The sequence below is a fragment of the Molossus molossus genome, unplaced genomic scaffold (assembly GCF_014108415.1).
Source record: "Molossus molossus isolate mMolMol1 unplaced genomic scaffold, mMolMol1.p scaffold_m16_p_1, whole genome shotgun sequence".
Lineage (NCBI taxonomy): Eukaryota > Metazoa > Chordata > Mammalia > Chiroptera > Molossidae > Molossus > Molossus molossus.
Window position 1 is genome coordinate 9,944,709 of NW_023425344.1, and position 13,094 is coordinate 9,957,802.

The following is a 13,094-nucleotide window of genomic DNA, read 5'->3' on the forward strand; positions in this document are numbered from 1 at the left end:
TGGATCTGCGGCTGGGGTGCCACTGTCCTGTGCGCTCTGCAGAGGACCTCCGTCTGACCGCCCACAGCCCCACACGCGGAGCCAGACTGCTCGTGCGTGTGCGGCAGTGCACAAGGTCCCTATTCTTCCTCCCAGTCAGACTACAGCTGGGCGGGGGCTGCTTTATCACAAATTCACTTCCACAGAAAACTAACAACTGCAGAAACATCACTTTATATTGTTATTTTCTTACCATTTCTCTTCCCCAACCAGAGTGTAAGCTACACAAGACCAACAAATTTGCAAATAAAAACTCAGCCAATCACAGGCAGACTGATGACCTTTCTGCAGCTTCTTTAGGTTCCCACGACATGGGCTGGAGCATGCTAACCAGTAACATAGCACACAACAGAAATTCAGAGGTTTTGTACACAGAGAAATGTCTGAATGCAATGGCAGATTTTACTTTATAACGGAAAATATGGGTAAAACTTAACTCCTAAGCATAAAGAGCTTTACGTCAATGATTTCACTAAATTTCGAAAATAAAATCTAAAGTGCTATTAATACTACTGGCAAGCGATGTGAATGAGTCACAAACACATCTGGAGGTACACACTGTTATGGGAGCCCCAGGACAGTTAGAATGGGTGGAGTATGACTTGATTACATCTTGCATTTATACTTTACTGTATAACCAAAAACATATTTAAGAATAGTTCATCTTACCCAAAATAGAAGAGTATGACACAGGCATAAGACAGGATTCCTTGCACTTTAATTGAGCTTGTTACAACTCTGATGAGCTAGCCAAAACAGACCAAAACAACAAAAACACAAACAAAACACACAACCAGAGTTATTAGTTCATATTTAAACAGTCACCTCTTTGACTCTACACTCTGGGCACACACCTGTGGCCTGTCTAGAGCTGTCCATTCATAGTGAATCGTGGCAGCTTGGAAAGCCTTTTGTGGCAGATTTGGGTGGTTCAGGCAAATCTAGGATGCCCGTGGCTACGTTCAACTGCTCAGATACTGTGCCTAGTTCATAAATGACACGTTTGATTAATCCTGATAGAGGTGCAAATCCACTGATTTTTAAAATGGAAAACTATTCTGGAAAATACAAACGGACTCATCATGCCGCTGTGTCCCTGCCAGAGCCAGAACATTCAGTGGGCGTTTCTGTTCTTCCGGCTTTGTCCTTTGTTCTTTGACTCTTTTTAAGAACCCTTGGTGACTCCCAGGGATCAGAGAGAAAGGGGAACCTTAAGAGATTTGTAGTGCTTAAAAAAACTAAATACTATTATAAAATTAATTACGTAAAGAATGAAAATGTGTCTCTTTTGGATAGTTGTGGTTAAATGTCTATTTTCTTTTTTATCTCAGAGAAATATGGCAATACAATCTTCATGCTCAGAAGCCTCTGAATGGACGGTGGTATCTGTCCCGGGAAAACACGTAAATATCATAGCTTTATCTAAAAATGTGCCCACAAACACACCTCGGTTGCAGGTTTGATCCATGGCCGCAGTGGGGGTCGTATGGGAGGCAACCAATCGATGTGTCTCTCTTACATCGATGTGTCTTTCTCTCTCCCCGTTCCTCCCTTCCGCTTTCTCTAAAAATCAGTGGGAAAATATTGTCAGGTGAAGATTAACAAAAACAAAAATAAAAAATATATAAAAATGTGCCCACATACAGATATCCCCATCTTCAAAGGTTGCTTTATATCACTGTGCTTTTACAAAAGACCTACTCTGGTACCTGTTTTTGCTAACCCAAAGAAATCCAAAGGTGATTTTCGCTTTTACTATAAAAGGCAAAGACTGTTCAGCATTTGATTTGCATGGAGCTGAGACAGATGTAGCGCTCACCCCAGCAGCAAGAGTGGCCCTGCCAGGCTCCTTCAAGGGACCACACTCAGCACCATCAGCATCAGGCCCGCTGGCTGTGAACTGTGTCTGGGAGCATCTCCCTGCACTGTGAGCATCTGTCATCATGTGTCCTTGGGTAGCAGAAAAGCCTAAGACAGCTTGGAAGGGTGTTTACATTAAGCGTAAAGCTGGACGTACTTAAGCATTTTGATCATGGTGAACAACATAAAGGCATGTAAATTCATGTCAACTGTGTCTTCGATGTGTGCCATTTTGGCTTACGAGAGGTTTCACAGAGACGCTCTACATTCAGGTGGGGAACTGCATTAGGGCCGGGGGACTGCTATACGGAAATGGAAAGTCAGGGAAATGACTGAACTTATCTAGTAATGTTAAGTTACTATCAAGTAAAAAGTTTATTAGGGTATCTTAAATAAACATCATAAGATACATTTTAAATAATATCTTTAAAATGCTGTCAATAAAAGAACTGGGAGGAACTAGAGGGGATGGATCATCATGTGTTCAATTAGGTTCAGTATGAGGAAACTGATACAGAAGTCCTCATCATTTCCTCTCCCAGGGAAACGGCCCTTGTACAAACAGCTGTGATGGCAGTTACTGTGTCTAGGACTTACTTTATATAAAAGGTTTGCCAACGATCACATTCACGGCTTAAATGACTTCATTTTTATCTAGTATATTATCAGGTACTTTAAGATACCATGTGTTCAAAGCCTCGTCTCCATGAGACCTTACCACATGATTTCTTTTACTTTTTTGGGTGTGAATTCGTTTCAGGACCTAAGGTAACATTTAGAAGTAAGCACTGCCTCTCTCGGGCCTTAATTAAAGGCCTGACCCCCGAGGCTCAGCACCCCCTCCAAGCTCTTCAGTGACCGCCAGAGCTACGGTGTCACTCTGGGGGTCTGAGAGAAGCCTGCAAAAACCCACTCACTAGCTCACTACACAGTCACCTGTGAAAATACTGGTTTTTCAGAAGTGTTTTTTAATTATTAATTAAGCTCAAAGCTTTTGGTGTAACAACCATAAAAACTCATTAAACACAAAAAAATATTTAAAAACTAAATTAAAAAACCCACACTAATCATGAATAGAGTTTTCTAAGAAATGATTTACTAGACAGTTACTATTTAGCAAAGCAGGGCCCCATTCAAATACAGTCCTCTAGGCTGTCCTTTTAAACAACCAGTCAGGCCATCCAGCTTTCTCCTCACGCTGTGCGAACCAGCTTTCGAGTTGTAGAAGCCATATGTAAAAAAATTTAATATTCTATTTTGTCAACCTTTTAAACATTTAACAAATAATTATTTTAGTCTCCATTTTCCCAAAATTCTAGGCATTCCTTTTCCCAAGCAAAAATAAGCTATATTATTAGATAATAAACTACTAAGATACTTGAAAACATTTAGGATGCGATTATCTGGACAGGTGCACTGAAATCTGAATAACATTATTAATCACCAACCCTCTAAAAACACCGGGCGAGCTGGTCTACAACACAAGTGGTGTGAGCCAGTGTCTTTCTCCTCCTAGGCGATGCCGTGGACGGCATGAACGAGAACTCCAGGTGACCTCTGGCAAAGAGACGGCTGCGCGTGTCTGAGGTGCGAACAGGTAGCCACATGGAATAGAACCAAGTACAAGGGCAGCCAGCCAGGCTTCGCAACGAACATTATTAGAGCATGACGTGGCCAGTGACTATTTACAAGGCTGTTCTGAGCAATTCATTAAGATATAAACTTCATGACTTTTTTTAGTGGATTTAGTAAATTTCAGTGCTATTATTTTAAAATACATATAATTACTGAATATAAGACTAGAAAGTTTCATTATAAACCCTTTGGAAAATGAATATAGACTATTTCTTCATTTAAGCATGTCATAATTCGACCTACTTCATTTGTTTCAGATTTTACTATAAACGTCACTATAATATATAACTTTGCCTATAAATCGTCATGTGCCTTTTACAGCCACTTCCTCACAATAAATTCCTAGAACTGGAATTACTCCATAAAACTGCCACACTGCCCTGTACAAATGCTGGACCAACTTCCACTTCCACCAGCATGTGTTACACTGGCCAAGCCCACGCCCACCACCATTTCCATTAAAAAAAACCCTCTCCCAAATGAATAAGCAGAAGAGAGTATTCTCACTGCTGGAAAAGCCATTAGTAAAAACAGTTCCTGATATCACTTCTCTATGGGATGGCTCAAACTCCAAAAGGATAACCCAATTTCCTCCCACATCATGTACCTTTCATTTCTATATCAAGTCCTTTTGAAACAAAGTTATTGATAATCCACTAACATTCAGTAATCATGGGCATTGTATCATTTAAAAAAGCAGAAGGTACAGACTTACTAAGACGGCTAGTGGGAGAGGGATGAAGCCCATCCTCCGAGCCACGGAGTCGCTGTAGTCAGTGTACGCCTGGCAGAGAGAGGGGAGAGGGTCACGGCATCTGCACCACCGCGAGGTGCTCAGCTCTCATCATCAGCTTTCTGAACAGGCGAGGTTATGACGAGCACCCAGCACCTACTATGTAATCTAGCAAACTGATGTGGAAATCTAAATGTTCATAAATTTTAAATACAAAATTGCATAACTGTTACAAAGTGGCAAAAATCATCTTATTTTAGTATTAGTATTATTGTTATTAATCTGTAAAAACTTAGTATCAAGAACAGAAAGAAGTAAGAAGTTTAAGTTCATGTAGTTTTCCCTTAACTGATACTTTGGCTAAATTAAATCACTGCCAGGTAATTTCCGATTCTGTCTTTGATAGAATACTCACATTTTTCTGTCGACTGCTAACAAGGTCAAAAGCAAGGCTGGCTCTATATTCACTGTAGACCTGAAGACAAATAAGAATGCAATATATTAAGTAATACAGTGCAAATATATAATGTGGAAAGACTTATACTTTGTAGAGAAATATGTCTAATAATTAACCAGAAAAAAGGTCTTAATAGCCAAGCAGACATCTGGGTAGTGTTTCTCTAATTGTTTTCTTACAACAAGAGTAAAACAACCTCAGTTCCCCTAACTGTTATGTTCATAAGCCTTTTAAAGGTTTCTCTTCAAAGAGGGATAAATACTAGTCCTGGCTGGGTTGCTCAGTGGGTTGGAGCATCATCCCATACACCACAAGTTGATCCCTAGTTGGGACACACACGGGAGACAATGGATCAATGTTTCTCTTTCTCTTACATTGATGTTTGTCCCTTCCTCTCTCTAAAATTCAATGAAAAAACATATCCTCGGGGAGGATGTAAAAAAAAAAAAAAAAAGCCATGCCCTGGCCAGTTTGGCTCAGCGGTTAGAGCGTCGACCTGCGGTCCGGAGAGACCCGGGTTCGGTTCCCGCTAAGGGCACGTACTTCGGTTGCAGTTTGTCCCCGGCCCTGGTTGGTCGTGCGGGTGGCAGCCACTCGATGTGTCCCTTCACGTCGATGTTTCTCTCTCTCTCCTTCCTCTCTCTCCCTCCCACTCTATCTGTACAATAAAATGGAAAAATATCCTCGGGTGAGGATAAAAAAAAAAAAAAAAAAAAAAAAGCCAAACTTAAATACGCATTACAGTCCTGAGAGCTTAGAATCTGGGAAGTACTGGCTAGTTTAAGTAGTATAATATATATGATATTTGGAAATTTTAAATTCAATAAACAGTTTTAAAGTAATTATTACTTTATATCTAATAATAATAATGGCTTCTTAGAAAATAGATACTGAGCAAGATAATTGAGTTTTTAAAGTCCAATGTTTTAAATAAAAACAATGTGATTTTTAAAAGTTTAAGTAGATGATAATATTAACAGTTTATGATGACTTTGAGTTAATGACATTCTGACTTCAACTACTAGTCAACCTATACCTCCAAAGTGTGGAACCAGAATTGTTTAATACTAATTTTTAGAAATTTAAAATTATAATTCTAGCTTTAAAGTAGTAGTACTTCTATTATCTTCATAAATGCAATAAATCTAAACTTGTTATTATACAACTTTGTAACATTAAGTAGAAGTCAACATCAAACACTAAATTGCTTATGAAAACACATACATCTGCAGTAATGTCATTGAACTTGGTGATAAAGGCATGCTTCACAATATCCACTGCAATTTCTGATGCAATCACCATACAGACATCTGGAAATAACACCCAAAGATGATCTATAAAGTATAGAAAAAAAAGAGACAGATTACTTATTATAAATATAATCCACACTATTAGAGGCTACCACAGAAATCTGAAATTCACCGGGCAAAACTGTAATATTTTCAATAAATGATAACAGACAGAATTAACATTCAATAAATTATCAAAGGGGCCACATTTTAACAAGTTAAGGGATAATTCATTCAGATATTTAGTCTGTATTCCCTCTGTGCCAAGCACAGCTCGAGGGATCACACGGCAGGAGCAGAGCCTCTGCCTCCCTCCCTGGAGCCGACATGGGACCCCAATGGGGTAATAGGCAAGCTCCGCCAACTCTCTCCTTCCACGGCTGCCTCAGTGGGACAGTCAACAGCTAGTAGGCACATGTGCTGAGGGCGACTGAACAATCCTCTCTTCGATCACTGTGACTTAAAGACATAGCTCAGTCACTTATCTCGCTGTCATAGAGACATGATTTATCAAATGTGCTCACCTTCACATTTATTAAAATGTCAATTTAGTATGAAGTACCTGATAAAAAACACAAAAAGACACACTCCTAAGACTTTAAAGGATATAAGAATGGGACAGAGCAAGAAGAAAACTATGCTGAGGAGGACCTATGGCGATTCAGAACCTGGGCAGCTGGGGGTGGGTGCAGACAATATGACGGGCAGTGTAGCACAGTTTTAGTGAGTCTGACATCATGCTGAGGTTGGGGGAATCAGGGACCTGATTTTATGGTTTCTACAAGAAAATAACTTCTGGACATACATTTCCAAGATCAAAAATCTCATTTTATATCTGTTTCTGACTTTCCACAGGTACCTAAAAACTAGCGATGAATCAAAATAAATTAACAAAAAGTTATTATATGCCTATAACATGCATGGTATGCAGGTAATAAATAAAATGCAAAACATGATCTCATTTCTTAAGAACAAAGTTGTACAAAAATGTCAGACATTAGAAAACTCTAAATTGCTTGATACCTGAGCATGTGGATCACTTCCCACCAAACTCACTGCAGCATTACCAGACTATGCTGTAATAACCTGTCTGTTTCCTCTATAAGCTTGAGTCTTAACATATGTTACCACTTGTTACATGTGCCACGTAGCACACACGTAGAGTCTGCCAACTGTGTGGAAGGTGAAAATCCATAGACTCTCGACAACTTGTCAGCCTCAGTTCAGAGATGTATATAAGTAACATTTTATTGCTTTACATTATATTTCTTTATCATTATTCAAAATGCTAATTAATAGGTAATGAATAAGTAAGTAAAAGACAAATGTTAGGAAAGAGCAAAAGTTCTAGTGAACCCCTAAAATGCAAAAAATCCGACTGCCTTTAGATAACCACGGGACACTATAAAAAAAGGGGGGGGGGGCTTGGAAGCTGCAGTGCTCAGCAGGGCCCACCCCCCACTGGGAACACAGCCCTAGACACTGTGTCATTTATGGGACATGATGGCTGAAGACTGTCACACACGCTGCGGCATCCCACCCACCAAATCACTCTACTGAGACAGGTTCTGCTCGTGCCCAGAGTGGAGCAGCTAAAATGCTGTCAAATTTTCTGCAATTCTTATTTTATTCCATGTAAAAGAATGATTTTTGGTTCAAGGATAAAATTAGAAGCCACTGTATTTATTAAAAGTTACTTACCTGGATTCCAAGAAAACTGTTCCATGTTTCTTAGGCACACTATTAGCAAAAGCACATAATTTGTGAATCGTTCTTTGATATCTGAAAAAGATTTCACATATAAATATACAGTGCATACAAATAAAATGATAATACATGTATACATAAAATAATTTTCTTTTAGTCAGAACATAGAATTATTATATATGTGTGTCTGTAAAATAAATATACTACTTTATATACAGAATCTGCTACAATGGTAAGCCATTTACTTCTTTTACCAGCATAATCCTAGCATGGAAATTCCAGTTTTCTACAAATTTCAAAAAATACTCAAACCATCAACCTGCTCAGATTGAGCAAGATTCCTCCAATGGTCTTTGGGTACAACCAACAACTGTTTTCATTTTACAGAAGACAAAAACAGAAGCAGAGAGTACATACAATACAGGCCAGGGTAATGTACAACCCTGCAGGCAGACTATTTCCAATTCAGTCAATAGTAAATGTACAAGTGGTAACCTGATGCTCGATTAGCTAAGTACTTCAGCTAACAGAGTATTAGTTATTATGAAAGCACTTCTTAAGATATGTGTAAAAGTTGAGGGGAAAACAACAAGGTTTCATATTATTTATCATAAGTTACTAAATACTCTCATCTTAGACTGAGTAAATTTAATAAAAGCAAATAACTAAGTTCCTGCTAAAAGCTAGTTTACACATTTCACTTTGTAAGCTATTTTCTAGTCTAAGATACTGCGTAATGGAGAAATGAAGGCGACCTGTCTGCGGCAAGCCTGGCACTGCATGTGTGAGTGTGTCTATGTAGGTGGGACTGGCCAGTGCAATCGTCAGAGTAACCCACCCAAGGCCTAAGTACACTTACACTGTCCTTTCCCTAATTCTCGTTTCTCAGCAATTCTGGGCCGCAGCCTGCCATTCAAATGTGGGACCCCCTACAGCACGCTGCATTTCAATTTCACATTGAAGTCCTTCCTCGGACGGTCTTGGTTTCTCTTTTATGTCCAACCTCTGCCTGTTACTCTATAGCAAGTGATCTGGACTTTCATTCTACAGCCAAACCTCGGTCTCTAAGTAGGCTGGCATTTTCCATGTGTGCATTCCCTAAATCCCTAAACTCTGGGAGACCAGTCAGGAGGAGTATCGTCTCTTCCAGGGTAGCTCAGCTCTTAGTCCTTATTTGTGAGGGGCCTGAGCTGTCATAATTCCGCTTAGTAGCTTAGTGACCTTGGCTAAGTCAAAGTACTTTCCCTGTGTTCTAGTTTTCACATCTATAAAATGGACTATCATCTGCTACAAAGAAATTTCTGGATTCATGAGAAATTTCTGAAAGTACGGTAAAGTGCTATATAAATGCTTGGATTTTTTTATTATCTTAAACATCCTGAGATGGCAATAACCAAAGCCATAAGCAAACTCAGTAAATGCTGACAGATAAGAGAAAGCGCAGTTAAAGAAATTATAACCCACAGGAAATGTGACATTAGAGTTTTACGATGAACTGCAGAATCATACTGGATAAAGCCGCAAGGAGAATCTAGCTGTACATACCGCTATTTGACATTTGAAAGAGATTGTTCTTTTCAAACTTCTTGAAAACACTCCCTTTAATTTCAACAAACTGAAATAGTAAAAAAAAAAATCCTCATCATTATAACAGTTTTAAAAATGAACACAGGCTATATAAAACTTCCTGAAGAATAAATAACATTTAGAAAAAATTATTTTTCCCATCCAGAATATTGCTGTTAAAGTGCCCATTTAGCTTTAGAAATGTAAAGTCAAAATCTCATACTTACATTATTGGACATCATGATAGTGAGCAGTGACTTGTTGTGTGAATTAAATGCCACATTGAGAGTCGTTGCTTGAACCATTATAAGAATTGCATGCAAAACTAGTAGTAAGTGATGTTAAGGAAAAAAACGTAAGTCTGTTTTCATATTATATTAATACATAAAACTATACAATTTTCGGAATAAACAGGGAAAAAGATGACTATGTTTTCTAAATCAAGTCTTACATAAGTATCTTATTCTCTGTAATTGTTCATTAGTTGACCCAAATCTGACAGGATGAAGATGTGTGCCACCAAAGAAAACAGAAGCAGAATGAGCCTCACGCATCCATCCGCACGGAGGAAGTCCTGGGACACAGCTGTCTTCTTCTTTCTGGTCTCTGGCATCTGGCTCAGTTCTTGTGAAATAGGTCCTTTAAAAAGTGTGTTAAATAAATGGAATACATTATGGTAAATACTGAAAGAAGACATTTAGCAACATACACTCTGAATTAAGATAATTTGCATTCTAAAATAGAAAAACAAACAAAACAAAGCAAAAGTCTGGAAGTGATTTACCTTTCTGGTTCTTCAGGGAATGGGGAACATAAGACAATAAGAATTGTCTAATAATTAAGATTCTTCATCATAAGTTATTTTTGAAGCCATCACACATTGCAAAATTATATCCATTATTACACATGAAAATTTATTTAAATAAGAACAGTAACTTTTATTCCATTATACTTGGAACAAGCTTTTATTCTATAGAAATCTTCCCACTTAGTCTCTTAACTTTCCAAGTGTTAATCCAATTCTTTAAAGTATCACTGTTTCAGAGAGTACAAAAATATCACACGGTACATTTCTGTGAATGAGTTCTGACCCCACATGGAACATGTAATATGCACGTGTATGTAAATACCTAGGAACAGGCGCGCACACACACGCTGTTTATATACAACGAAGCCTTGACTCTGAAAAGGAAATGCTTTAAGATGGGGGTGCAAGGGGAAGAACAAAACCTCCAAAATTCCTCTCAATTTCAAATTTTCTTCTAGATGAGTTGCATACATTTTAAGCCCAGGTTATAATGAAGAATTCACAGGCTTAAAGATAACTTAAAAACATTCCAAGTAAGTACATAAAGTTACACAGACCTATTAAATGTAAAGTATGTATAATACCTTTCCATCAAGTCTTTCCACATAATCAGTTATGCGGAGAGCAAAACTGTTTTTTAGCAGTTCAAAGAAACATGCATACATGAGGCTCTTTAAAATAACCGACATTGACTATTATAACTAATTTCTCAAAAGAAAGCAGACATTCACATTAATGTTCAGGATACACACACACACGCACGCACGCACGCACGAAATCAGAAAAACAGCTACGTCAAAAGGATACAGACATAGAGAACAGCCATGAAAAAGTGAGGAATCACCCCAATGTGGGCTCTTTTTCTTTCTTTGGGCTCTGTTGCTGTCCAATAGAGAGCATCTAATATATCTTGACCAAATGATGAAAACAGACGATCTGCTACCTAAAGAGAAAAGTGATTGAAAAGGTGTTTCTTAATATTCCATTTAAACCTGTTACTACAATTCAGAAGCAACTCAAATACTAGCGATCTGCACTGATACAAAAACGAACAGTTAAAACCCCACTGGAAGGTCAGCTGCAGAAGGGCAAGGCCTGTTCACGAATCCACGGCCGCGTCTCCACGCTGACAGTGATGCTCCAATCCTTGTGCTATTGGAAAGAGGCTCTATTTAGCTATGTTTGTAACAAAACAAAGTCTTATTACATGTTGGCAAAAATAAAAAAGGAGAAGACACATCAATATTACAGTTCCACTGTTTTTAACTCTCTAATTTCAAATTCAGGATTCAAACTAAAAGTCTTTAGAACAAATACATCATTTGACCCATTCTATTCATACTTAATATTTGTAAACAACAAAGCTGTTAATTTGTTTGAGGTTTACTACACAGAATATAATGTGTAGATTTACTTCCTAAAGTCATTTTCAGGTACTGGTCTCCAAACACAGTATGATAAATAAAATGAAGCACATTTTAAAAAAGAGAATGTATCATTCAGGATTCAGCTGAAATGTTACATCCTGAGAGAGGCCTTTCCCAGACTGTGTCTGATCTCAGGCTCCCACAGTCTGTAATGCATCAGCCTGGTCGTTCTCATCACGGCAAGTATCATCTCCCAGCACCTCCTGGTTTACTGTCCCTCTCCCACAGCAGAACACAAGCTCCATGAGCCCGGGCTTTGTTCACTGCTGGATCCTCAGGGTCTAAAGCAGTGCTTGGCATACAGAAAATGTCAATTAAACACTTGCTGAATGAAGGAATAATAGCTACCACTTAGGAGAGTTCTTACCACATGCCTGGCATTGTGCTAAGCCCTTCCTATATAGTATCTTATTTAGTCCTCACAATTACCCTGGTATCTCCAATTTACAGACAAGAAAGTGAGGATTAGAGACATTCAGGAACCAGCAGCATAGGCAGGAAAACCAGGACTGCGGGCAGTTTCTCTGCACCAGAGCCTGGACCTTCCTGTCCACTACGCGTAAACCACACTGTCCTGCTCTGCACCAGAGCCTGGACCTTCCTGTCCACTACGCGTAAACCACACTGTCCTGCTCTGCGCCAGAGCCTGGACCCTTCCTGTCCGCTACGCGTAAACCACACTGTCCTGCTCTGCACCAGAGCCTGGACCCTTCCTGTCCGCTACGCGTAAACCACACTGTCCTGCTCTGCACCAGAGCCTGGCCCCTTCCTGTCCGCTGCGCGTAAACCACACTGTCCTGCTCTGCGCCAGAGCCTGGACCCTTTCTGTCCGCTACGCGTAAACCACACTGTCCTGCTCTGCACCAGAGCCTGGACCTTCCTGTCCACTACGCGTAAACCACACTGTCCTGCTCTGCACCAGAGCCTGGACCCTTTCTGTCCGCTACGCGTAAACCACACTGTCCTGCTCTGCACCAGAGCCTGGACCCTTCCTGTCCACTACGCGTAAACCACACTGTCCTGCTCTGCGCCAGAGCCTGGACCCTTCCTGTCCGCTACGCGTAAACCACACTGTCCTGCTCTGCACCAGAGCCTGGCCCCTTTCTGTCCGCTACGCGTAAACCACACTGTCCTGCTCTGCGCCAGAGCCTGGACCCTTCCTGTCCGCTACGCATAAACCACACTGTCCTGCTCTGCGCCAGAGCCTGGCCCCTTCCTGTCCGCTACGCGTAAACCACACTGTCCTGCTCTGCGCCAGAGCCTGGACCCTTCCTGTCTGCTACGCGTAAACCACACTGTCCTGCTCTGCGCCAGAGCCTGGACCTTCCTGTCCACTACGCGTAAACCACACTGTCCTGCTCTGCACCAGAGCCTGGCCCCTTCCTGTCCGCTACGCGTAAACCACACTGTCCTGCTCTGCACCAGAGCCTGGCCCCTTCCTGTCCGCTGCGCGTAAACCACACTGTCCTGCTCTGCACCAGAGCCTGGACCCTTTCTGTCCGCTACGCGTAAACCACACTGTCCTGCTCTGCGCCAGAGCCTGGACCCTTTCTGTCCGCTACGCGTAAACCAC

At 40.3% G+C, this 13,094-nt stretch overlaps 1 protein-coding gene across 13 annotated transcripts in view; it reads right to left on the reverse strand.

Annotated features, from left to right (window-relative positions):
• The window catches only part of TAPT1 (transmembrane anterior posterior transformation 1), a 57,256-nt gene that overhangs the window by 6,337 nt on the left and 37,825 nt on the right, over positions 1–13,094 (reverse strand). For all 13 annotated transcript variants that reach the window (XM_036247533.1, XM_036247580.1, XM_036247552.1 and 10 more), the window contains 8 exons: positions 10,902–11,037; positions 9,514–9,611; positions 9,266–9,335; positions 7,715–7,795; positions 5,949–6,058; positions 4,683–4,742; positions 4,250–4,318; positions 709–785 (listed from right to left, as the gene is read on the reverse strand). In XM_036247533.1, coding sequence (XP_036103426.1) covers positions 709–785; positions 4,250–4,318; positions 4,683–4,742; positions 5,949–6,058; positions 7,715–7,795; positions 9,266–9,335; positions 9,514–9,611; positions 10,902–11,037 — 701 coding nt within the window. The remainder of the gene's footprint in view (positions 1–708; positions 786–4,249; positions 4,319–4,682; positions 4,743–5,948; positions 6,059–7,714; positions 7,796–9,265; positions 9,336–9,513; positions 9,612–10,901; positions 11,038–13,094) is intronic.